The sequence below is a fragment of the Camelus ferus genome, chromosome 31 (genome assembly GCF_009834535.1).
Source record: "Camelus ferus isolate YT-003-E chromosome 31, BCGSAC_Cfer_1.0, whole genome shotgun sequence".
In the NCBI taxonomy this organism is placed as follows: domain Eukaryota; kingdom Metazoa; phylum Chordata; class Mammalia; order Artiodactyla; family Camelidae; genus Camelus; species Camelus ferus.
The window spans coordinates 15,637,115-15,663,151 of record NC_045726.1 but is presented as its reverse complement, the minus strand read 5'-3'; the positions used below and the strand labels follow the sequence as shown (position 1 = coordinate 15,663,151).

At 48.3% G+C, this 26,037-nt stretch overlaps 1 protein-coding gene and 1 non-coding gene across 2 annotated transcripts in view; both read right to left on the bottom strand.

The window, feature by feature from the left end:
• Window positions 1-1,537: 1,537 nt before the first annotated feature.
• SLC18A1 (solute carrier family 18 member A1) overlaps window positions 1,538-26,037 on the bottom strand; it is a 40,539-nt gene continuing 16,039 nt past the window's right edge. The window contains exons 6-19 of the mRNA XM_006180224.3: window positions 23,681-24,041; window positions 22,802-22,860; window positions 19,856-19,939; window positions 18,899-18,991; window positions 17,057-17,146; window positions 16,770-16,813; window positions 14,736-14,796; window positions 14,557-14,652; window positions 8,073-8,151; window positions 6,828-6,879; window positions 4,207-4,270; window positions 3,818-3,937; window positions 3,466-3,599; window positions 1,538-2,689 (exon numbers count right to left, since the gene is read on the bottom strand). Coding sequence (XP_006180286.1) covers window positions 2,591-2,689; window positions 3,466-3,599; window positions 3,818-3,937; window positions 4,207-4,270; window positions 6,828-6,879; window positions 8,073-8,151; window positions 14,557-14,652; window positions 14,736-14,796; window positions 16,770-16,813; window positions 17,057-17,146; window positions 18,899-18,991; window positions 19,856-19,939; window positions 22,802-22,860; window positions 23,681-24,041 — 1,436 coding nt within the window. The 3' untranslated portion in view covers window positions 1,538-2,590. The remainder of the gene's footprint in view (window positions 2,690-3,465; window positions 3,600-3,817; window positions 3,938-4,206; window positions 4,271-6,827; window positions 6,880-8,072; window positions 8,152-14,556; window positions 14,653-14,735; window positions 14,797-16,769; window positions 16,814-17,056; window positions 17,147-18,898; window positions 18,992-19,855; window positions 19,940-22,801; window positions 22,861-23,680; window positions 24,042-26,037) is intronic.
• On the bottom strand, window positions 14,164-14,354 carry LOC116660842. The gene has a single exon (XR_004316494.1). It is a non-coding gene; the product is annotated as a U2 spliceosomal RNA (small nuclear RNA).

Below are 26,037 nucleotides of genomic sequence, written 5' to 3'. Positions count from 1 at the left end.
CCTTTTGGGGTGGCCCTTTGTGGAAGTGTTCTGAGACCCAGTGGCCTTGCTTTAAGGTTCTGGCTACTTTAATCACATCTCCTTGGGTTTGGGTCCCTCCCTACAAGAATCTTCCTGTCTCTCTCCCCACCACTCATCTGTCATCTCATGTGCCCTCTCTGTGTCCTCCCTAACTCCACGGTTATTGCCTTAATTTGCAGTGCTCTGCCTCCCACCCTAGGTTTTGTGCTTTGGAAATCAAGTGTCTTCCGCTTTGTTCCCAGCTCTGAGGATGCCCAATACTTTTCTGGTCTACGGAGCACAGCAGCTCATGAGTTCCACTGTCTCCTCTGCTGCACCTCATCGGGGGTTCAGAGGCTATCATCCTGCAAATATGTGTACAGTGTGTGCAGCGCCCCCCTTTCATGAGGGGAAAATGCATGTCTTCAACCTTTCCACGGGGGAGGCCGTCTGACATTTTATGTTGCTTTTATAAAAAAAGAAGCAAAACAAAAACTTCTTGTGGCTCGTTTTTGCTGGGTTGGTATTTCCATTTTTAGAAGAACTTAGTGTCTCCTGTAAATGTAAGACGTTTACCACGAATTCTTCAAATCATTTGTAAAGCCACGAATAAAGACTAAATCATTTTCTATTTTTATGAGATTCTATTTTTTATAACTTTCCATACATAGGTTATGTTTATGACCTATTTCCGATCTGTAATAAAAAACGCGTCCTAACTTACTTTGCAGTGTTTGACTCTTTGCATCGTCGTGTTGACTCTTGTCAACAGTATTTTGTAAGTCTGAATAAATTATATCCACTGTTTCTCCTTAAGTATATGTTTTAAATTGCTCAAACAATAACCGGCAAGTTAAAGATGAGTTATTCCTTTAAAAAATCTTTGCTGTTTTTTTTTTATGTGTGAACAGCAGTTTCTGTAACGAGCTTGTCCTTTGTCTTAAACCCCCCTCCACGTGGGCGTGCGGATCCTCAGTGAGCTGTAGTCAGTGCTCGTGACCCCTACACGTCTCACCCCACCCCACTCCCACCCTGTACAGGAGTCACAGCGACCACACGCTCAGTCTAAATTTGTCGTGACAGCTGACACGTTATGACAAATTATCTCCTAATTTTTCCTTTGAGCTCCTTCAGAATCTAAGACAGGGTCATCCTGAGAAATGACGACATAGTACATTGGGTTTTGCAAATCAGGTACCATGTAGTGAATGCGAACCCCTTAAAAGCATATCCATAAATCAGACGTCCGTTGTGCAAGTGATAAGAACTCACTGAGGTTCAGCTGGAACGTGCTCTGATGATTCAGGGCTGGTTCTGAACCCACTGACCTCGTACAGAGCAGAGCAATCGTCAGAGCCAGGCATCGCTCCAGAGTAAAGTCTAACCCCCCCAGTCTAACACCCAGGCGCCCCACAGCCTGTGCCCGTGGGTCTTCCCACCCCTACCCCTGCCTCCACCTCCACCATTATCCCCACCCAGACCATGAGCGTCCCTGCCTCTTTATATCTGAACACAGTGATGCAAACTCGCAGTATCAGGCATTTTTATTCGGTGTACATCCAGCTTGCCCCAGGCTGGTCAAAAGGCTGGGTGCCTTGTCTTCCATCTCTGAAACTCCACCTCTTAGCAGCTATTTCAAAAAGGGAACAAAATATCAAAATACGTATAGTACACACCGTATGTGCCCACACACTCTCTTTTGCTGCAAAACAGCAACTAGCTTGCCATGTCTGCATTAGGGAATAACTTACTCGTTAGCAAATGTGAACAACTGTCTCATTGATTTTAATCCTCATATTAGGAAAGCCACAGTTGAGGGATTTCAGGGCAGTTCCTTTAGGTTTCCTCCCATACAATCCTGGCGTTAATTGAGTTTTCTGTCTTCCTACATTTATTCTAAGAATCTAGGAAATTTAAGGAAAGGTAGAAACCCGCAGGGGAAGTCATGAGAATGTCATAACGCAAGCATAAAAGAAACTGGCTCTTTCCCTTTGCACTTGGTGATAAAGAAGACAGACGCCCTCCTTTCCCTGAGGGCGGACTCACTCGAGCGGCTGCAGGTGTGGCCACAGATCAACCCAAACCACAAACACTCAGTTTGTAAGAACCAGCCCGGACAGTCCCCAAGTTGGCAATTTGGTGGCAATACGATGTTGAGGACACATCCTCAACTCATCAGGGACAACTCAGGGAGGAGGACCACACCGAGGAGGAGAGAATAAAACTCCTGTGGTCTGTTGGGAAGGGGCCAAAGGAAATCAGATAATAGACGGAGCGCGGCTGGTCCGCCACCCCACCGGGTCCAGGGAACACTGCGCTCACCGCCGCCTCCAGGAAGTGAGTCACCCCTCGCAGAACCCGTTCCAGCCTCACAGAGGATGGAGGAGGCAGCCCTCCGTCCTCCCACAAAGGATCGAGGCTTAGACGGGGAGCTCTGGGCTCCACAGGTGAGAAGAGAACCGGAGAACAGCGCCCGTGGGAGCGGAGGGAAGGGACAGCCAGGGGCCAGAGCAGGGAAGCCCCCGGTCATCTGGCTCCAGAGAAAGAGGCGGTCGCTGAAGTCTGAGCCTCCTGTGACCAGTGTCTGCTGCTACTCCTCATCGCTGTCCTCCCCCAGGGGGAACTCCCTCGCGGGCTTCTGGGCCGCATACATCCGGGTCTCCATGGGGCAGTCCTGGCCCAGAATTGCCTGCAGCGAGAGGCAGGAGGAGAAATCACCGCACATCTTGCCCCATTCCTTCCCACAATTCGCTCATCCAGGTCTAGTGTTGCTCAGAGGGCCCTCTTTCTGCTTCATGTGTGGGCACAGCCGCCCTCCCAAGGCATTGAGGGGTAGCCACCCCAGATCAGACATCATCTGAGATGCTTTCAATAGACTCGTAACAGCAGGGAGCTGAAATGGGCATCAGACCCTCCCGTCTCCCGTGGTGCCTTTAAGCAGCCTCCACCTCCCCCCGACCCCCCCAGCCCTCCCAGACCCTCCGGGGACTTGTGCTGTGATAAGAGGAAAGTATCTTATTAACTAAAATCATATGTTGTGCTCCCCTCGCCCCGGGGTGCTTGCACTTTAAGAAAGGACCTGGTAAGGATCATGACAGATGTTACTGAATGAATGAATGTGTCCCTGGAACTCTGCCCACGGGGACTGCTGGGGACGATTTGGGAATTTACACTGTGCTGGTCATGACAGCAAGCACAGGACGCCTCCGCTGGTCCCTGATCCCAACGCTTTACAAATGTACCATTTTCTTTCTGTACTCAGGTCCCATCCTAAGTGACCATTGTAAGAGGGCAGGTGGGTGTGCAGAGAAGGGAAGATACGGAAGGGCACGAGGGAAAGACAAAGATGAAAGGGGCATCAGAAAACACGGCAAAGCAGAGAGCCCATCAAAGAGGGAGGGAATCAGAGCACAGGATAAAAAAGGAATGAGAGAGACATGAAGAACAGTGGTCAGAGCCCCTTACAAGCTTCTCCTCCTTGGCTGGGGGGCTCCTCAGGTAGCAGCAGAGAGGAGCGTAGATGATGTTGGTGACCCCGATGATGACCATGAGCCAGGGGAAGCCAATGGCCCGCACAATGGCACCCCCGGTGGATGGACCTGTGAGGAACAGATCAAATCTACAAGTATTTATGGAGACTTGATCCCAGGGAAGACACCACGCTAGGGGCAGCAGGTGACCCACAGGATGTCCCAGGGTCAAACATCTCCAGAGCCCTAGGAGGGGCAGCCTCTTGGCTCTACTTCCTGCTGGGGAACAGTAGGTAAGGGAGGATGGGACGCCAGGTCCTGGTGCTCAACTCCCTCCACCAACATACCTATAGCAAAGCCCATGCAAAAAGCCACGTCAGCGATGGCGTAGACACTCCCATACACGGGGGCGTGGCGCAGGTCCACCAGGTGTCCCATGATGGGCATCATGGAGGAATCCACCATGCCTGTGATCAAGGCAAAAGGACACCGTCTGTCAGCTCTGCCCACAGCCCCCCTCCCCATCTGTGGCATCCTCCCCGCTCCTCCCTTTAGTACACTGCCTCTGCCTGGTGCCCTCAGCACTGACACCCATTCCCAGCAGAAGCTATGGTCCCATCCCTCCACATCCCTGCCAGCTGCCCTCATGCTCCTTCTGCCTCTCCATATGCCCCCTCTGATCTGACCCCAAGCCAACATTCAGGGGCTTCTAGTCCCCTTGAAGGGTACTCCTTACCTATGGAAAAGCCGAGCCCTGCATTGGGGCCAATGAGACCAAAAATATTGTGAGCGAGAGGAACCTGCAGCAGGGAAGGAGGAAGGGTCATCAGGAGTCCCGCTGGGTCAGGTGGGGCAGCACAAAACAAAGCATTTTTCCAATGAACTGCATTTTGAAAATTTTGTTTATCTTTCCTAATTTTTTTTGTTTGTTTTTTGTTGGGGGGGAGGTAATTAGGTTTATTTATTTTACTTATTTATTATTGTTATTTTTTATTTAACAGATGCGCTGGGGATGGAAGCCTTGACCTCATGCATGTCAGGCACCTGCTTTACCACGGAGCTGTGCCCCACCCCCGGCAAAATGCGCTTATTAACCACGCGCTGCGTGCCACCTACTTTACCTGTCTGGATTCCTGTACCTCCTGATGAAAAACAATCTTTACTTCCACTTTAAAGATACGAAAACTAGACTGGTGCCGTTTGAGTGAAAGGCTGCATTCAGAGTCACAGAGCATGAGGTCAAGCGCGAACCTCAGCTGTGACTCTATTAAACCGTAACAACGGCCCTTTTCTGTTGCACGGACTCTCGCTCCCCTTCCTCTTCCCGCCGCCACCCAGACACACACTTCTGCCCTCATCCTTCACGGGGCGGAGTTTCCTCTCTCTCCCATTAGCCAGGGCACCCAGAGGTTTTCCTTAATCCCTAACTTGGGAGTCACTGGAGCAAGACGACAGAAAGGAGACACCAACAACCAGTTTCCCACCCGCCAGGGGGGCAGGAGGCGTGCTTTGCGTTGCCACATCAGCAAGCTTGTGAAACTCACCCTCTTGCCCTCTCCATCCCCTAGTGAAACTGTCTTCTCTTCGGCTGGCTCCTTACCTCTTTCCCTGGGCATCTGCCACCCAGACCTGCTACACCAGCACACTCTCACCCTTCAGAGGTTTAACATACTATTTAGAGGTTAGTGGCTAAAAACAATGTTAGAGGTGAATCCTCCAGATATATGCCCAGGAGAAGGATTGCTGGGTCATATGGTAAGTCCATTTTTAGTTTCTTTGAGAAATCTCCATACTGTTTTCCATAATGGCTGCACTAAACTACATTCCCACCAGCAGTGTAGGAGGGTTCCCTTTTCTCCACACCTTCTCTAGCATTTATTGTTCATGGACTTTTAATGATGGCCATTCTGACTGGGATGAGGTGATACCTCATTGTACCAGGCACCCCAGTGTTCACAGCAGCACTATTTACAACAGCCAAGACATGGAAGCAAAGTAAATGTCCATCAACAAATGACTCGATAAAGAAGCTGTGGTATATTTATACAATGGAATACTACTCAGCCATAAACAAGTAATAAAATAATGTCATTTGCAGCAACATGGATGTTCCTGGAGAATTGTCATTCTAAGTGAAGTAAGCCAGAAGGAGAAAGAAAAATACTATATGATATGACTCATATGTGGAGTCTAAAAAAAAAAGAAAAAAGAAAAAAGAAAAAGGAGGACAGTAATGAACTCATGTGCAAAACAGAAACAGATTTGCAGACATAATAAACAATCTTCTGGTTACCAGGGGAAAGGGGGTGGCAAGGGATAAATTTGGGAGTCTGAGATTTGCAAATGTTAGCCACGATATATATAAAAATAGATAAAACACAAATTTCTTCTGTTTAGTACAGGGAACTATATTCAATATCCTGTAATAACAGGATGAATTTTAATGAAAAATTAAATTTAATGAAAAAGAATATGAAAACAAATATATGTATGTAAATGCATGGCTGGGACACTGTGCTGCACACCAGAAATTGACCTATTGTAACTGACTATAATTCAATTTAAAAAAAATCCTCAAGGGGTATTTATATTTTACCTCTAGTGCTGGTTAACATTCACAGGGGGCTCAGTATGCGCCAGATGCTGCTGCAGTTTACGGGGGTGACCCTGGGAGGTGCTAACAGAACCCTCTCTACACTGATGGGGACGCTGAGCGAAAGGAGGGGACGTGACGGGCTCAGAGTCACAAGGGCAGCAGGTGGCAAAGCTGGGAGTGAACCCAGAGCTCCAGGGCTGGATCAGGACCTCCAGCCTTTCCTGAGCAGGTGTCCAGTGCCTTGCAGCCATGCTCCTCTGCCTCGAGCCTGGGAGGCAAGCGTGTGTATGATGCCCGTGCTGGAGAGGAGAAAATGAAGGCTTAGAGAGGGGACTCCTGGAAATGGAAAGGTCCTTCTTTCTTCTTCTTCTACCAAACATTTTGGTGCGGAAGACTGAGGCACAGATGATGGCTCCCCTGCTGACTTACGGGGTCCTGGCAGGGTGGGCTGAGTAAATGAAGGCATGAAATGCACCATTTTCCAGACCCCGGAAACAGACACCAACATGTATTGCTTCGTGTGCCCACACATAAAGCCTCAAACCTCCATCCAGCTGCCCCACTGCCCTCTCCTTTCCTACCGCCTTTCAGTGGGACGGTAGGCGGCATCTCCCCCAGTGCTAAAATTCCTGCTGACACAGAGACGGAATTTCTGATGGCTCTTGCCAAGTCAACCCTCTCCTCATTTCAAAGGAAAGGGGCCTTTAAATGTCTGGGTCTCTCTCTCCATCCCCTTCTCAACTAGACCTTATTATACTTACACAAAGCAAGCTGGTACCTACTACCACCATCCCAATCAGGGCGCACAGCCACCTGGAAGAAAAGAGCCGACACCATCAGCACACTGGCCAGTCCCACCACCCCGATCCCAGGAACCCCTTGGGAGATGCGAAGATCAATGCATCTCTACACAGCCAGTCTGAACCCAGGTCAGCCCTCTCCCTGCCTGCTCCCTGCCCCTCATCTCTTCCTTTTTCCCACAGTAGGAGACAGACGAGGAGCAATGGGGTACAGCCTTCCTCTCCTTAGAAGAGGAATCAGTTGCCTCAGAAGATACCTGCCCCTTTGAGAATAACCCTCAAACTTAAAATACACCAAATTCTTCCCTTCTCTGATTTCCCGTGGCAGTGGCTTTTAACCTTATTTTTAAAATCCTCATGCTGAACTCCAAAAATAAAATTAAAGCTGTTTTCTCTGTTGTGGGGGAACAGAATCCAGACACATACCTCTCAGCCCCAAACCCTTCCCACTTGGTGGCCTCTGAGGCACCACTGTAGAGCTCCCTGGGGCCCCACGGAACACAGTTTGACAACCACATACCTGTTCCCTGTGGAGTTACTTTACCTCTTCAACTGGACCACAAACACCTGGAAAGTAAAGGCTGTCCCTCGTGTATTCACTGTCTCTTCTACAGCAGCCAGCTTTGGCCCGTCCTTTCTCCATACAGTCCCCATGACCTACCCACCCCCATCCCACCAGTGGGCATTTTTTTTTTCATTTTTCAGTTTTATTAGGTAGCATTGTTACAATTTGGCTGCACACATACAATGTATTGCATGTGAATACATGTACACTGTAGACTGCACATATTTTTAAAACTTATGTATATGTACAGTTCATTGTTTCATACAGCTATCAAAGGAACAAAGCCAACCACAAAGTAAGATTAATTCAAAAAGATACATACACCCCACTGTTGACAGCAGCATTATTTATAATTGCCAAGATACAGAAGCATCCTAAGTGAACAGCAATAGATGACTGGATAAAGAAGATGCAGCGTGTATGTGTAACGGAACACAGCTCACCCATAACAAAGAAGGATATTTTGCCATTTGCAGCCCTTCATTCACTTTTTTTCCCCCAGTGGGCAGTTTTGATCTGTGTGTATTTGTCCTAAGTTTTCAGTCTCAGAGAAGCTATTCATCGTCCCAGGTGCAGGGAAAACCTCAAGTCTCTCCCACCAGACATTCCTATTACTCCTCCCACATCCCCAGGCTACATACCGACCCATCCTGTTGGCCAACACGCCGAAGAGGTTGGTGCCAATGAGGTAGGACACACTGGCCGGCAGGAAAGCTAAACCTGCAGAAAGACACAGGTCCTGACCTTAGCACGTGCCCGGTTACTCTAAAACACCTTGTTCTTTACAAGATAGTGAGGTCCCCCTGCTACCTTCAAGGCTCCCAAACCACTTCGTGGGCTGGAGATTCTTTGTGCAAACCCGGAGCAGACGGCACAAGGCTCCACACCTCTGCTTTCCTCAGGAGCGAGGCCCTGTTTAACTTCAGCACATTTAATGCCCTTCCACCCGCCCACCTGGACTTCCCGATGAAGGGCTTTCACGGGCCATTCTCAGGTGTGAGGTCCTCTTGATTGTCAGCATGAGCACCTGAGCTTTAGAGAAAGGCCTTCATACCTCCTGGGAAGTGGAATCCCCGCTTTGGTATTTACCTGCCCTTCTATTGCCCTGACAGGGACCTTGGATGAGTCACCAAACCTCTCTGAGCTTTGGTTTCCACATCTGGGAAAAACAAAGCTGCGATTCCATCACATCAGATTACGCCAAGGAGCAAATCAGATAACGTATGCAAATGGATTTTGTAAACTGAAACCCTTGTCACTCTAGGTTTTGTGTGTGTGTGTGTGTGTGTGACAGTAAAGTGCTCTGGAACATGGGCTTCGGAGCCACATGGTGCTGGGTTCGAACTGTGGCTTGGCCACTTGTTAGCTCTGTGACCACAGGCAACTTACGCTCTCTGAGTCTCATTCATTTGTTCGTTCAGTTCTTCATTCATTTAGTATTTTTAACGAGCTTTCACTATGTGCCAGGTACTCTAGGGTGAATAAGACAGACAAATCCTAGCTTTCAGGGGGCTTACATTCCAAGGGAGGGAGACAGACAATAAACAAGTAAACAAGGAGATGAAGAAGATAATTTTGACAAATGACAAGTTCTGGGAAGAAAATTTAACAGGCTGATGTGAAAGAGTGACCAGGAATAAGGGCAAACTTAGATTTAGGGGGTCGGGGAAGGCTCCTTTGAGGAGGTGACTCTCAAGCTGAGACCTGAATAACCGAAACAGAACATCTTAAGCAAGAAAAACAAAGAACACCTAATACAAATACAAAGGCCTTAAAGAAGAAATCACTTGGTCTGTTCTAGAAATGGAAAAGAGGTCTGTGTGGCTGAAGCACAATGAACAGAGTGGAGGTGACAGAACCCCCAGGCCTGGAATTTAGAGTTTATTCCAAGCACAATGGGAAATTTTGGAGGGCATGACATTTCCATATATATTTATTTCCTAAATTCCACTGGTTGTGGTTAGAAAAATGGGTTCACAGGACAGGAGTGGAAGCCAGACGACTATTTGCAGATCCCAGGAGAAATGTGACAGTGCCTAGTTTGGAAGTCAGGATGGAGAGGGAAGTCAGCAAGGGGACAGCTCAGTGGTAGAGCACATGCTTAGCGTGCACGAGGTCCTCGGTTCAATCCCCAGCACCTCCATTAAAATAAATAGATAAATAAACTGAATTGCCTCCCCTGAAAAAAATTTTTTAAAAAAAGTCAGGATGGACAGAAGTGAATAAAATAGATTTTTGGAGGTGGGGGTCAGTGGACTTTTCTGCTGGATGGGGTGTGGGCATAGTGGGAGTGGGGGAAAGAGAGAAATCAAGGGTGACTCCTTTTTGTCTTAATTGGGTCGCTGGAGACGGAGGAAGAAACTGGGGCGGGGGGGGTGGTGACATGAAAGGTTTGAAATGCTTCTTAGATGTCCAACTGGAGATGTCCGGCAGTTGAGTGCACACGCCTAGGGTTCCGAGGAGAGATCTTCAACCCAGATCAAGGGTTCGACTAATAGGTTTACACACGTTCTTAAAGCCACGGGAATGACCGGAATCACCCACGAAAGAGCAGAGGAAGAAGGATAAGATATCTAAGATCTGAGACGTCAGGGACTCCTCCCTTTAAAAGTTAACCAAAGAGGAGGCGATAGCAAAGGTGATAAGGAGCAGCCAACGAAGTAGATGAGAGGAGAGAGAATCCAGAGGGGACAAAAAAGAAAAACAGAGAAGAAGTTTAGCCTCTGACGGAGCTGGGCTGCTTCAGCCATAAAGAGAAGGCAGTGCATGTGGGCAGAGGTCCAGGGAAATGAGTAAAGTTCGTGATGAGAACGTGCGTGTTCCCTTCTCACTGCTTCTATTTTCTCAACGGCTATGAGTTGAGAATGATGAGCAAGGGATGAGGGTGTGTAGGAGGTCTGAGTGGAAAAGGGTAAAATAATCATTTTGGAAAGTGGGAAGAACAAATCCAGGGACTTCAAGAAAGACTGTTGGACAGTGTGAAAACCCACTTTAGATTTGTGGCCATAAATATCAGGTGAGACCAACAGCCCAGCGTGTGTCTTCACCACTCAGGTGTAGACTTACCAGAGTTAAGGCTTCCAAGGTGACGACCCCAGAGGGAGAGCAGGTGGGGCACGGGAATTAACAAGGCCTTCCAAGGAGGGACTTTAAGAATGGACTTGGATTCAGCATGACGGAATCCAAGCTGAGTAACCCAAAGTGAGGGACCTGAGTCGTGATGGAAACAGAGGAAGAACTGAATGGACGGGTGACCTCAGTGTAGCCAAAATGTTAATACAGGGCTCTGAGAACACCTGAGCAAGGAATGTGTCAGGTGATCGTGGGACTGCTTGGAATTGAAATTTCAGAGGTGTTACAATTAATGGTGACGTCAAGGTCAGCATTATACAAAGGTTCGACTGGTCAAGGTGGAGAGGGGGAAAAGGTTACGGCAAGAGGTCAGATTAAGGAACAGGGTAAGACGTTGGTAGGGTTATCCACCAGGATGCTGAAGTCACCAAAAAATGGTGACAGAAGTAAAGGTGAAAAGAATATGGGGCAGGTGTTGACAGCTTTAATGAATGAGGCGGTGGGGTGATGAAGGGGCGACCAGATGATTACAATGAAGAGGGCTGGGATGGTGTAATCTAAGGACAAGGTCTTCAAGGAAATCGGGGTCTCTGAAGGAGAATGAAGAAGAAATGGTTCAGAAGCAGTGAGAGAAAGCAAAGTCTGCAGGAACCCAAGCTTCCGTCAGTAGGGCTGTGGGCAAGTGGAGTTCTCAGGAAACATTCAGGTCTTGGGGCGAGAAGATGAAAGAAGAGTTCAGAGGAGAGGCTGAGTGCGTAGGGACACGTGCCGACAGCAGGGACGCCTGCCAGGCCCAGGACTTGTGAGGGGCAATGGGACACTGGGGCAGATGAAGATGTCTCTGAAACATAGGGATAATAATTATTCCAATAATTTCTTGAAGTTGGTTGTAAGGCTTAACTGAGATAATGCAGATCGACCATTCTGCAAGGTGCGGGGCACAAAATGAGGGCCCTCTGAGCATCAGTCTTAACTATTAGCATCACAACCAGCGACGAACAGGGTTAAGACTTGAACCCAGACGTCTCCCTGCAACTGCAGGTGTTTCCACCCCCCACGCCAACAGCGAGGCAGCACGGACGGCTCTGGCTTGCGGGGCTGCGTGGAATCGGCCGTGTGAGCGTCCCTGGGTCTCACCTGCCTCTCTGTCCGGAGGAGAAGCAGCGCTGCCTCATAGAAACTGTCGTGACGACTACGATTAAACCCAGAGTCAACAATTCCCCAGTTACTGGCTTGATGTCTTGTTTGCTTTTAATATTCTCTTCCACGGGCTGGAGGTGAAGCACACCTGAGTGTATTTGCCTAGGCTATCTGGACAGGCGGCGACCTGTTTCAAACAGCAAACGTTTGTGTTTCATGGCTTTAAAAATTTAATAGTATAGCTGCTCAATTGTTTACCTGGTATCTGGAAACGGGCACCATCAGGAAGCCCACAGCCTGCTGGATGATATGTCTCTTTGATTTTGTTCTAAGTGATGTGGGACTTCCTGAATGAGAGGTTCCTCAATCAATGTGGCTTGTTCTTTAGGATCTGAGTATAGCTTGCATTTCCGTAGCGTTTTGTGCAAAGCAGGTGTTCCAGACTACCTGTCTGCCTACACTTTTTTTTCCAATTGACTTATGGTTGATTTACAACGTTGTGTTAATTTCTGGCACACAGCATAGTGATTCATTTAAGTATATATATATATATATTCTTTTTCATTCTCTTTTTCACTATAGGCCATTACAAAGTGTGGAATGTAGTTCCCTGTGCTAGACAGTAGGACCTTGCTGTTCCTCTATTTCATATGCAGTAGTTGCTATCTGTGAATCCGGAGCATACACTTTCCACAGCACACCTTCAAGGGATGGGGGACCACACATAGGGGTGACTGTCAAAGTGATTTCAACAAAAACAGTGATGACAATGGTGTTAATTTTTACTCCCTGTATTCCACGCACCACGCTATTCCGAATCCCTTTAGAATACACAGATCTACTGAATCCTGAAAACAACCCGAAAAAGCGTCTCCATTTTCACAAGTGAAGAAAGCGGAGTTCCAAGGGGTTAAATAGCGTATCCAAGGACACAACCAGTCAGTGGTCGAGTCAGGATTTCTAACCCTGAGCTCCTTCCTCCACTGGGTGAGAGCAGTGAGTCCACAACGGGGCACTGAAGTTCAGTCCCAGACCACAGACTGCTCCTCCCGACAAGCTGGAGAGGCGCTGTGCCCTGAGAGCCGTGTTTCTCAGCGCGGCCACTGAGGCACACGAGCAACTGGGAATGCAGACTTGCTTCTACTGATTTGCTGAACGGGGCCTCTGAATTTTGTTGTTCATAATGTGCTGTGTGTTTTGTTTTGGGTTTGGGGGGGGTTTGGCTTGTTTTTTGGCGGGATGGGTAATCTAGATTTCTTTATTGGAGGCACTGGGGATTGAACCCAAGACCTCATGTGTGCTAAGGATGCACTCTGCCACTGAGCTATACCCTGCCCTCCAGCTGTCTGAATCTTAACACGCTCTGCAGCTGAGAACCTTTGATGTTAGACTTAACAGATGCAGAGAGCACTGAGCCAAGTCGTCAGGGATGGTGGAGGACGTAAGCCTTCTCGGAGCCCCTACTGACTCTCCCGAGGGCTTTTCGCAGCCGCCTCACCTGCACGGGGCACTGTGTGAGATCAGGCCTGTGAGTTCCCTTGGGTCTCACCAGCCTCTCTCTGTTTCTCTGCACCCCAAGAGGAAACAGTGCTGCCTAGCAGGCACCGTCACGATGATTACAATTAAACGTAAAGTTAACAATTCACCAGTTACTGGCTGACAGCTGGTTTGCTTTTAATTCTCTCTCCCGTGGACTGAAGAGGGGCAGGGGAGGGGCCATTCTGAGCCGTGGTTGGTTCCCCACCTGCCCCAAGAGCCTGGGCGGCTGGAGCCTTGGGGCAGGGGCTGTTGATTGGCACCAAGCACAACTAACTTAATTAACCATCATGGTCAGAGGCAGCTGCAGCCCAGAAAAATTCAATTTGGGGCCAGGAGTGCAGCCGAGATCCTTGTTTAGAACTGTCCCCTGAAAAATTAGATTTAGTGCTTTCCATTGCATATTAAGCTCCATCAGGTCCTTATCAGCTTCCCCCTGGCCGCATACACCTCTCCTCCCTGCAGTGACTGAGCGATTTGCACGTAACCTTCCCTGTCCCCTTTGCTCCGGCTTCCTGGAAGGGTCCACTGCCTCCTCTCTAGGCTCAGATGAGTCATGACGACATCTCTCCATGGGGCAGAGAAGGCTGGAGGCCTCCCTCACAGAACAGTGTACTCCAGAAGCACTTTTTTAGGGTATAAAGATAGCAAAAGGGTAATCTGCAGAAAGGGGAGTGGACAAGAGGAAAGTATCGATGGTGATGGTGGTGCCTGTTTATATTCTACAGGTGCCAAGCATTTCCACGGATGAAGCCATTCATTCCTCAGATTCACCCGTTGAACGAGATAGGATTCTGACATCTGTTTCAGAGATGAGAAAAGTGATGCTCTGAAGGCTGAGTGACTTGCACCAGTTTGCGCAAAGCACATCAATGGAGTAGAAATGGAAACCTGACGTCTTTTGACTACAAGTCATTAATCATTCTACCACACAGCTGCCACTCCATCCCTTCTCGGCCTGCTTCCTCCCCACCTTCTCCACCGGAGGGGTGCACCGTTCCCGGAAGTATTGCAATACCAGGTTGATGCGTGCAGCGGACGGAGCAAGTGCCTAGTCCAACTCCCTGCTCCAAAAATCCATTTAATGTACTGTCCTTAGCTAGAGGACGCATCAGATATTAAACTGAAAAGAACAGGGACTACATTTGATCTTAACCAAAAGGCCGAGAAGCGATCAGCCTGCGTCTTGAAGGGACTGCCCACCCAACCAGGCTTGATTCACAGGTGTGGACAAGGAAGGTAATTCTCGGAAGGAAGCACATTGTCTCTCTGTGATCTGGAAGACCTGGTCCTGAGGATGCCTCCTGATGTCCTGAGAAAGGGCCCATGGTACACACCTCTCTGCCCAAGCCCCAGTTGGGGACCAAGGTCACTCACCGAGCTGCCACTCGGGTGCACACATGGTCTGCAACATCCAGATGGGCAGTGTGGGCTCCAGCATGGCCACTCCCATGTTGGCGAAGCAGAGGGAGCCTGGGGAGATGGTTCAGTGAGCCCCCGAGGTTGCCCAGAAGCTCAGGCTCTCCCCGCCAGAAAGGGAGGCAAGGTCAGCTTACCTGCAGCCACCAGGATGTAAGGGTCTCTGAGAAGTGTGAGGAGAGGAGTCCCCGTGACGCTCTGAGAACATGGACAACAAAAACCTTCCATTTGTACAGCATATACATCTCTCCTGTCTTCACAGCACCTTCTACGTCGGTTCCCTTACCGTGGAGACCAGACGCCCAAGTCACAGAAGAGGGAGGGACTTGCCCAATGTCGCAGAGTGAGCTGGGACTGCATATACCGGGTGCAGGGCAGGCACAGAGAGGGGGGCAATACTCCAACACGATTCCTGCCTACCAGTGGCCGTCAACCAGGTCACAGCGGACTGTCAGCAAGGCCGACGCTGGACAGCAGGTGTCTGGGCTCCGGGCCTTGGGCCTCTCCACAGGATCTGGCTGGCACTAACTTTCGTCCAAGGAGAACCACAGGCAGGGCGCTGAAGCCCAAAGGTAAGCCCAGAGGTCACAACTCAGAAAGCTGCTCAAGGTGACCGAAGTCTTGTTCTGACCACGTGGAGCCACACTGACTGGTGCAGCCGACAACCTGAGCAACTAGATTAGAATGCCAGCCCAAATGTCCAATTCTGACACCACCCACTGCTCAAAACATCTTCCTTCCACTAAACTCAGTCATCCACCTTCCTCCCCTGCACACCGGCAGGCCCTCAGGTGTCACAGTTACCTTCTCTTAAATGCCCTTCCTTCTCCGTTCCAAAAGTCCAAACCTCACCCACCCTGCAAAGTCAAGTTTAAACAGCTCCTTCTTATCCAGAGGTTTCCCTGACTCAGTAGCTGGAACTTCTCTCTCTTTCAAACTTCCTGAGTACCGTGTCCTAATCTGTGGTGTTTATCCTGTTTCTATGTTGTAATAGATTTAATAGTTTTAATCTGATAACCCTCGCTGCACACACAGGGGTGGATTATGATATTCAGAGATACTCTAAAAAGATCCTGCTCTCCCATATGTAATTCTCAGTAAAGAGAGAGCTAGATCATAAAATATACACAAAAGAAGTCCAGTAAACCCTTTGACCCAGCAACTCCACTTTCAGAAATTTACTTTAAAGATGCTCTCCAACTTTATAAAAATGCATATACATGAGGTTACTCATTGCAGCACTATTTGTAACTGCAAAATACTGGGAACTACCTAAATGCCCAAGCATAGAGGATTGAATAAAATCTGGTACTCATACAATGGCACACCATGTGGCCAGAAAAACAACATTTTTTTGAATATGTAGAACATTACCACCCAAAATCGAAACCCCTCAAAAAAAAAAGGTGTCAAAGGAAAATCATTTCTCTACTCAGAACACTTCTGATGCCAAATGTGTCGCTTCTCACACCAAGCATTTCCCCAGTTCTCTGTGGGCACCAGCTGGGGGTCCCTGCAAGTTGAATTCAATTCTGACGCTAACTACGTGGAGCTGGCACAGACCCCACAAGACTGCCCCTCACTTCAGACGCCAGTCACAGGCAGAGCGCTCCCAGGATGCCCGCACTGTCAGACGTGGCTACAAAATCAAGGTCTTCAGATCAAGCTTTCCTATATTTTCTATGCTTTCTTAATTTTCTTTCTTCATGGTTTGATACGTTTTTTCCAGAGCCATCTCTGTGTTAGAGTCAGACAAATACCGACAGTGACATTTAACCGCTACAGAATGACAGTTTGTAAGGATGCTTTTGGGGGAGAGACCGTTTGCACGGTTTCTGAGGTCTTCAGCTCTGAGATGTTATAACTGTGATTCTCAGGCCCCAGAGTCACTGTCTCCCATTTCTGAGTCATTATATATAAAATCTCAGTGAGGTTCCTTTGATTCTTTATAAGGCTCTTCCTTCATCCTTGCCCAACCTCCAGCCAGACTCCCTCCCCATCCCCCACACCATCCTAAATGTGACCCTGTTGGGAATCCAGCACAGTTCTTGCTTTCTCCAACCCCATCCCTCTTTCTTCTTACGCTTTGACGGGATGATCTAGGCACGCCTGGGTCACTGCACTCAGCCATTCTACCTATCTCTTGGCAATGGAGCTTGGAATCCACTTACCTCAGGAGAAATCTTGGAAGGCTGCAGGATGCACAGCTGGAGTGCTAAGAAAGGAAGAGGGAGAGAGAAAGAGATCAGTTTGTCCACGTATGAGTTGGAGGATCCGGTAACAGCCACATCGTTAGCATCCTATCACGTACAGACCGAATTCCCTGAGCTTCTTCCTTCTTTCTTCCGATGGGGTGGTCCTTAGTCCACAGGACACGTCAAGAGTGACACCACAGCACAATGCATCCCCAACCTGACCCGGGCTGCCGCCTGCCTGGTGGCCTCTTATGGTCACTTACCTCCATCCAGGAGCGCCAGGAAGGCCAAGATGAGGAAGGGTACGAACTTCCCGAAAAACACATACATCACACTTCCGAAGGGGGCTCCCACTGGAAAAGCAAAACAGGCATGGATTCCAGACGTGAGGGCCACTTCCCAGCCAGCGCGACTTGTCCACATGCACCCAGGGAGCATTCCCTAGGGGCCTGCCGGGGGCTGAGCTCCGCGTGAGCGCATGAGGTGTTGGGGATTCAGAGATGACAAAGACCTGCTCCCAGGGGCTCACTTTCTAGCGGAGGAAATGTGTGTGTGTGGCGGGGGTCAGGGGGCGGACCCAAATCATTAGAACTTGATGAAAAGTAAATGTCAGCGGTAAATGTCCCATCTGTGAAGTGCTGTGTATGCACGGCAGAGTGAGTTCAGGTGGCCACAGGGGCTTTGTCCAGTGGGTAATACTCGTGGGGAAGAAGCATGTGTAGGCGGGAGGGGATAGCTCAGTGGTAGGGCGCATGCTTAGCATGCACAAAGGTCCTGGGGTCAGTCCCCTGTCCCTCCATTATAAATAATTAAATAAAAACCTAATCACCCCCCCAAACTTTTTTAAAACCCTAATAAAAACAAAAGCATATGTAAAGAGCCCAGAGGTGTTCTAACGGAGTGTGTGGGTGGGGGAGAATTCGGAGAAAGCCCCTGACACTAGGATAGGAGTATCTGGGAGAATCACGGAGGTGCGGAAGGCTGAGGCCAAATAGCCAAGGACTTCACGGATCCAGACAGAGCAGCTCCCTGGCCTCGCGGGCTCGGGAGAAGCATCAGTGCCTTTTGGCAGGGGAGGAACACCACCGGCCCTGCGTGTAGGCGGCTTCTTCCGGGGGCTCCTTGGGGAGGGAGGCGGTGGGCGAGAGATGAGGCAGGAGGCTGGTGCCCTGCTCCAGCTGGGACGTGACGAGGAGCTGGCCTCGGGGGAGCGGCTGGAGAGGGTATAATAGGGTTATTCTCTGGGGAATGAGAGGAGACACAGGGGACCAGGATGCACCAGGCTTTAGCTTGGCTGTCTGTGTTTGGGGAGGTGGATGCCAACAAATAGCAGAGCGTTTGCTCCCTCTCCTCGCCATGGTGGTCGAGAGATCAGGCGTGGGCCAGGGAAGAGATTTTTGGTGTTTTCCTCTTAATTAGCCTGTACGCCCCTAGAGGGCAGGAAGCGTGTCTGAGGCTTCCTACCTGTATCCCTCTGTGCAACCATCGTGCTTGGCGTGTCTCAGGTGCTCAGTGAAAGTCTGGGGCTTGCTGGACTGGTCGATGAAACCAGATGCAGGACGGACCTCAAGGGAAGTCTAACTTTGTGGTTTGGAGCGTGGGATTCGAGCCCAGAAAGTCTGAGTCTGTATCCTGACTCTGACATTTCCTGGCCGTGTGACTTCAGATGGTTATTAACCTTTCTTATCCTCATCACCGGAAGAGGGACAGTCATTCCTCCTTCACAGTGTGGTGGCAAGGGCGACAGGTCACGTATGCATTTAGCACACAGCCTGACAAAGTGCACGTTCTCACGTTGAAAGCACCGGCCACGTACGGCAGCAGAGGTGAGGCAGTGGCTGCGAACGCGCAGAGACTCACTGCCTTGAACAGACTAGGTTTCTGGACCATCCCCAGGCCCTGACGGGCTACGCAGCTTCTTAAGGGGAAAGAGAGTCTGCCTTCCCCGGGCACAATCTCAGAAGGATTCACACCATGATTGGACAGAGCACAAAGGAAAACGCTATCTCCCATGACTTGAGAAACCACCGTGTCCTGCAGCCATCTCCCGAGAGTCTACAGCACCTCCCCTCCTGAACCCAGATCAGGGGCCGGCGCCCACTTACCCAGCACTCCCAGAGCCAGGCCCCCCAGGGCAATTCCCATGGCACGCCCTCTCTCGTGGTCATCAGTGTAGACGCTTGCCAGCATCCCAAGGCCTGAAAGGAGAGTGACAGAGCTGGCACACAGGAGCTCCCTGTCCGCCTCTCTCCCAGAGACCTCCATCTCGGCCCTGTTACATCTTCAGGGGCCGCCTTAGCTAGAGTTTCCGTTGGAGGGGTTTTATAGAAACCAACCCACAGTATTTCACACATACTGCCCCCACGGGCCCCTGAAATGCCCACACTGCTCACTCCTCCTGGTCAGAATATCCTTGGAAGTGCAGAGGTCTTTGGGAAGGGTAACATGGACCACCACTGTCCAGCGATGCCACAGTTCCTATCACTGTACCGTTTCCCAGCACATCTCCCTGAATCCATGGGTCTGGAGCAGATCAAGGGAGGGAAAATCCTGAACACAGAGCATGGTTCTATGTGATGCGGGAGCCCAAAGAAGAGAGTGAGTACCTGGGAGAGAGTGTGGGCTGCGGGCTCTTACGTCCACGTACGCATGTCTCAAATAGCATAAAATGTTAAGAGGGGGACAGAGAAAAGGCCACAAAGTGGCGTTAAATAAAAACCTGGCCTACTTCACGGTTTGACCCTGGGCGTGGTCTGACCTGAGCTTGCTGCATCTGAATATCGTCAGAGAAGGTGACCTCAGGCTTGGGGATTTACAGGCACTGCCAGCAACTCTACAACTATCTCGTTTTTGTATATATATATATATATTTTTTTTTTTTTTTTATTGAAGTATAGTCAGTTAACAATGTTGTGTCAATTTCTGGTGTACAGCACAGTGCTTCAGTCACACATGAACGTACATATAATCATTTTCATATTCTTTTTCACCATAAGTTACTACAAGATACTGAATAGAGTTCCCTGTGCTGTACAGTGAGAACTTGTTTGTCATGGCATTACCTGCAACAGATGAAAATGAAGATCCGATGCCTTGAAGGGTTCGGGCCACAAAAAGCAGGGTATAGGTACCAGAAAAAGCAAACACTAGGCAAAGAGAACAGCAAAAATGCTCCAGTTAGCAGACTGCCTTTGCTTCCCCAGCCACGGGAAGAGACCCAGGGTATTACAGGCATGAGCCATCATGCATACCTTTTAATAAAGCATGATCACCGTTCTCTGTATTCAGAGTTGTCGTTCCATTACCCACCCCTCCTTAACCAGGACAGCACTGATTGGCCTGAGGACTGAGAAACCAAAGATGTATAAACCAATTCACCACAAAGTGGATGGAAGGCTGGGTGTCCACTGTTCCTGCCTAGAGCCCAACATTTTGTCCACTGGAGCCAGGGCTGTCCGTGCCCAGTGCCCTGGGCTGGGAACTGGTCCTTAGACCCTAATTTGGGATCCTCCATATGCAACACTCAGATCTGAGCTTTGCCCTTGTTGGGCCCCATGGGATCATCTAGAACGTGGGACAAAAGCTATGTGCACCTGAAGGACCACAGGTGTTGGGAAGAAAATAGTATCTTGTGATCCAATCAGATCCTCCCCCTTATACTGGAAGCTCCTTCAGCCAAATCACATCAGTATTTATTAAGTGATACTGAACATGTGGCTGGGCTGGGCTCTGTAACAGACATGAAATAAAGAGAACATCCTGTTCATGCCCTTGAAGAGATTCAGACTAACACACACGCAGCTGAGAACCAAACAGGGATGTGTTACCAAAAGCCAAATTACAGGGCGGTCATTGGTGGTAAGGTCGTTGAGTCCAGACACATCTCACACCGCCAAGTGCAGGACAGCACCGCCAGAACTGAGGACGCCCTCCCAGCGCGTCTGACTCAGCCAGAGCTGAGCCCCTCTGCCCACTGATTACACACGTCTTTGGTCGCGCTTATAATCCTCTCCCATTACTTCCCGACATGACCACACCGTCTCCCAAACATGCAAATGCTGGGTCTTTCCTTGCCAGGGCTTCAATGCCCTCTCCTGGGCTTTCTGACTTCCAATCTATTCCAGGTCTGCTCTCCCTATGTCCTTTGAGCACAGAGGGACCAACCCATCTCTGTCTGCCTAGGACCTTCCTGGGTTGAAAATCAAGTCTCGAATCCTGGGAAGCCCCTCCATCCCAGGCAAACTAGGATGTTGGGCCACCCTATTTGGGAAGACCAAAGTAATTTCCTTTTCACTTTGCACCCCCTACCGTGGGCCACTATTTAGCACCTAATTACATTTAGCAAGTTTCCCAGCTGGGGGCCCTTACGGGTACTGATTTGGGCATCAGAAAACTCACTTCGGTATCTAAAAACCCTGAAAGAATGCTACATAGGACACCCTACACACCAAAAGTTTGCCAGAGTGAGGTCAACTCACTACAGCAACACTGGTTATGTTGTGGAAACAATAATTATTATTGAATACATGCAGCTTGGTGGATACGAAAAGTTTTTGAAACATGAGTTCTTGGCAGAGAATCAGGCAAGGACCTTAGGCTAAAAAGTTTGGGATCTACCAGGACACTGCATTAACTTATTTAGCAGAGTCTGCAGGTCTCCCAGGCACGTATCAAGAACACCTGGGTAGCTGGAACCATGCCTTTTTATTTTTTACGTTCCCTCGGTGACTTTTCATCCTCGAAGCATAATGTACGTGCTTCCTAAAGTTCTGTGGAATGATGTATAAGTCTCATTTGATGAAACAGAGCATCTTATTAGTTTTCTGTTTACTGTGTCGCATGGGCTGGACTCCTAGACGTTCAATGAAGACGTCTAAATTTAACTTTCTGGTTTCCTCTGGCTCAGCTGGAATTTCACGAGGAAGCTGCAGTTCTCGGACAGAATTTCACACGTGGAGTCCCTGCACTTTGCGCCTACCAGCCCTGAACTCAACAAATTCCTGTTCGACACTGGTTGATAGGTGACAAGTCCTGCGCTGGAAGGGAAGACACCTTGAGGAGGGGCAACAGGACAAGCAGAAAAGTCACAGAAAGGTAATTAGCAAGATCAGAGGGAGGAGGAGGTGTGTCACCCAGACCACAGACATCAGCAGAGGCATCGGGAGCCACCCGTGGGTCCACAGGCTGCCCTCCCCCAACCCCTCGCCCCACAGTCATTTTCTTATTTTCTCAGGGTCAATTTCCAGGTGTATTTTTTTTACTTACTGTTTTCATTCCATCTCTCTCATATTGAGAACATTTATCTGATACGGGGTAGACTATTTGCCTCTTCTCTTTCTTGTTTCCTTACAGATTTATTTCCCAAAGCTATCACCTTTCACAGCCTTCCTGGAAGGCAGCAGGCTTTTCGGAATTTTCCGGTTGCTGTGGTCCAGTTTAGATTCTTTGTTAGTTGCCCTTTACCTTTGCATGAAAATGCTATGACCTCTTCTCCAAGATGGGGTGTTTGTACTAAATTTACTCAAGGGATTACTGATACACACACACACACACACACACACACACACACAAAACCATACGCATTAGAACAGCCTTCATGGAGGGGCATATAGCTCAGTGTAGAGCACATGCTTAGCAGGCAGGAGGTCCTGGATTCCATCCCCAGTACCTCCAATCAATCAATCAATCAATAAAAAATAAACAAACCTAATTACCTCCCCACCCCAAAACCTATTTTTTTTTTTTTAAGAAACAGCCTTTACAATCTTCTCCAGCTGGAGGAAGTATCTATTCTTTTATAGCAGAATATACAAATTCCACCCAGACTTGAGTTACTTCGGCTGTTCTCGCCCCCATAGCAAAAACTGTAAAGCATTTAAATCAGTGTCACAGGCCACTTAGTCAGATGACTTAAGTAGCTAACCTGACCCTGCTCTTTTCACTGGAGAGCATGTGATAAAATCAAAGTTAATCAGTGAAGGAAAGAGAAGAGGAAGCAGATTACTTACTAATTGTGGAGATAAACATGATAACAAAGCCAGCGAACATGGGAATGTGGTATCCAATCCTAGAAGGGAATTTAAACAAAGATACAATTCCATGTAAAACAGATAAACAGCAAGTTTACACTGTAGAGCACAGGGAACTGTATTCAATATCTTGTAATAACCTATAATGAAAAAGAATATGAAAAGGAATATACATACGGCTGAAACATTATGCTGTACACCAGAAATTGATACAACGTTGTAAGCTGACTATACTTAAATTTTTTTTAAAAAAGGGGAAAAAGAGATACAATTCCAATAGGCACCCATTATACGTGCACTATATTTTTTCATGTAATTGGTAACAGAAATGCAGTTATTTGAGTGCATGGTAAAACAGATCTCTGAATGCAGGTATAGAGAAAGGAATTAAAAAGCATGCACATTTACCCACAGACCAGGGCCCAAATCCTCTTTTCCAGGAAGGATGACCCAGTCAGAGAGCATATCTTTTTGAAACACCAGGATAATCCCAAACACTTCGACTAAGGAGCCAGTGCTCTAGTCTGCAACAGGCCTGTCCTATTTCCACCCTTACCCGACCTGAGCCACGTTCCAGGACACTGAAACAACACCAGCAGTATATTACTTCTGTTCCCCGGTTTCCTTCTTGGTGCCCAACAGTCATTACATCACTAAGGACATCTGAAGCCCACGGCATTTCATCAACATCACGTTATCCTTTGGAGTAACCAGCTTCCCAAAGTGCTGCCTGCCCTGGGGTGCAGACAAGTGAGTTTTCCTTCTCTCTCCCTTCTGACCCCCTTTATGATACCTCAGCCCATCCTCTTGTCTCTGAGCCCCTGAGCGCCCCGTGGGACCCTGCACCCACTGAGATACCTGTTGGTGAGAGGCCCCACAAACGGGTTGACCAGGAGTTGCATCAGAGCCTTGGAAGCAAACAGAACCCCCACCCATATGTTCTCTTCCTTCAGGAACTCTGTGCCTTGAAAGCAGTTGTTTTTATGTGCTGGCATGGCTTCAGTGACTGGAGGAGGGGTGGTGCCAGAAGTGCCACTCGTCCAGGCTATGCCACCAGGCACACTTCCTTCAGTAGATATGGTGTTGTTGTCAAAGAAGGAGAAGATGGTGGAAAAGGCAGGAGTGAGGGTGTGCTGGGAGGCTGCGGTGGGGCCGAGGTACAGAGACGTGTTGACTCCTTTGAACTCTATGGCGTACAGGTAGGTGGGCACGATGGGCACTGTGAGTGAAGAACAAGAAACGAGAACTAAGGACAGATTGTCCTTTTACCACCAGTCATTTCAGGGGCACCATCGTGGGGTTCAGATTCACGCCCACGAAGGTGTCTAAGTCCCCTCAAAGGCTGTGCCTGCCCAAGTTATCCTTATTGGCTCAAGAACCTAAATTCCATACTACACTGCCATAAAAAAGAATAAAATAATGCCATTTGCAGCAACATGGATGGACCTGGAGATCATCATTCTAAGTGAAGTGAGCCAGAAAGAGAAAGAAAAATACCATATGAGATCACTCATACGTGGACTCTAAAAAAAGAGAAAAGGACACTATGAACTCATCTACAAAACAGAAACAGACTCGCAGATGTAGTAAACAATCTCATGGTTACTGGGGAAAGTGGGTTAGGAAGGGATAAATTTGGGACTTTGAGATTTACGAAAGTTAGCCACTATATATAAAAATAGATTTTAAAAGTTTCTTTCCTATAGCACAAGGAACTATGTTCAATATCTTGTAGTAACTTTTAATGGAAAAAAATATGAAAGCGAATATGTACGTATATGTATGAGTGGGACACTGTGTGGCACACCAGAAACTGACACATAATTGACTATACTTCAATAAAAAAATAAAAAATAAGTTTAAAAAACGAACCTAAGTTCCTACCATCATAGAGTTGGTCCTCCTCATCCGTGGATTCCATATTGGCTAATTCACTGACTGGCTAAAATTTATTTGTAATCACAAAACCATTGCTCATGGAGCCATCACAATTTTTCTTGGCCATCCATGCATAGAATGGAGGAAGCACTGAGTTGCCAGGTGCTCACTTTTGCAGCTGAGATTGATCGAGGCAGGCTCTGCCTTCCTGTTCCAGCTCTCTCACAGAGATGCAGAGCATGGAGACGGGAGGGGTAGGGCGGTGCAGCGCAAGAGACTCCAGCCAGGGGCCAGCTGGGCAGAGCTTGACTCCCCACTGGGCACCTGTCGGGGGGGGGGGCTTCAGGCAAGTCACTGAACACTTCTGAGCCCCGTTTTCTCTTTCGTAAAGAAAATACAATCTACCTGGATGTGTTTTTAGGATTTAAGGTTATAATCTATATAGTGTATGTGTGTTTATTTCCTCCAGGAGCAATGACTTAGTACTGGCTAAATGCAGTATTCACAGCAAATGTATAGAGCGTAACTGCCACGAATGATGAGAATTGAGTGTATTTGATTAACAATCTGTCTCAGGAAGTTTCTTGTTTAAAAGCATATATTTTGGGGGGGTTGGTATAACTCAGTAATAGGGCACATACTTAGCAGACACGAAGTCCTGGGTTCAATCCCCAGCACCTCCCTTTAAAAAAAAAGCATCTACTTGACCCAAGAGGGGAAACATGTTGGCATCCATTTATATACCAGCATAATTCAATGTAAAAATTAATAAGCTACCAACTAAAAAAGTAGGACTGTATGGGAACGAACCACAGGAAAGGAGTTGGGTATCCACACAAGGTGTGGTTTGATAGAGCAGATGCTGGAAGGCAACACAGTGAGAAGATGCTCACTATTCCAGAAGTAAGGGCACCTTGGGAAGAGAATATAGGGAAGAGGGGCGAGGGTATAGCTCAGTGGCAGAGAGCATGCTTAGCATGCACAAAGATCCTGGGTTCAATTCCCAGTACCGCTGTTAAAAAACAAATAAACCTAAAAATATGTTTTTAATAAATTAAATTAAATTAAAATTAAATTAAACTTAAAAAAAAAGATAGTATGGGAAGGAAGAAAAGTACTGTCAGCTCTGGCTCCAGGTCAGCCTCTTTGTTTTGGTACGATGTTCTCTAAACCTCCTTCTTTCTTGAACCTCGGGGGTCTTTGCAGCAGTGGTTGGCAAGCTACACACTCCCTTTCCTGCTGTTTCCTCCAATCCCCAGCCATCCTTGTGTTTTCAAGCATAAAAAGAAAAATTCTCAAGCCCATTCACTGCTGAATTCCAACAGGGTGCATGCTGC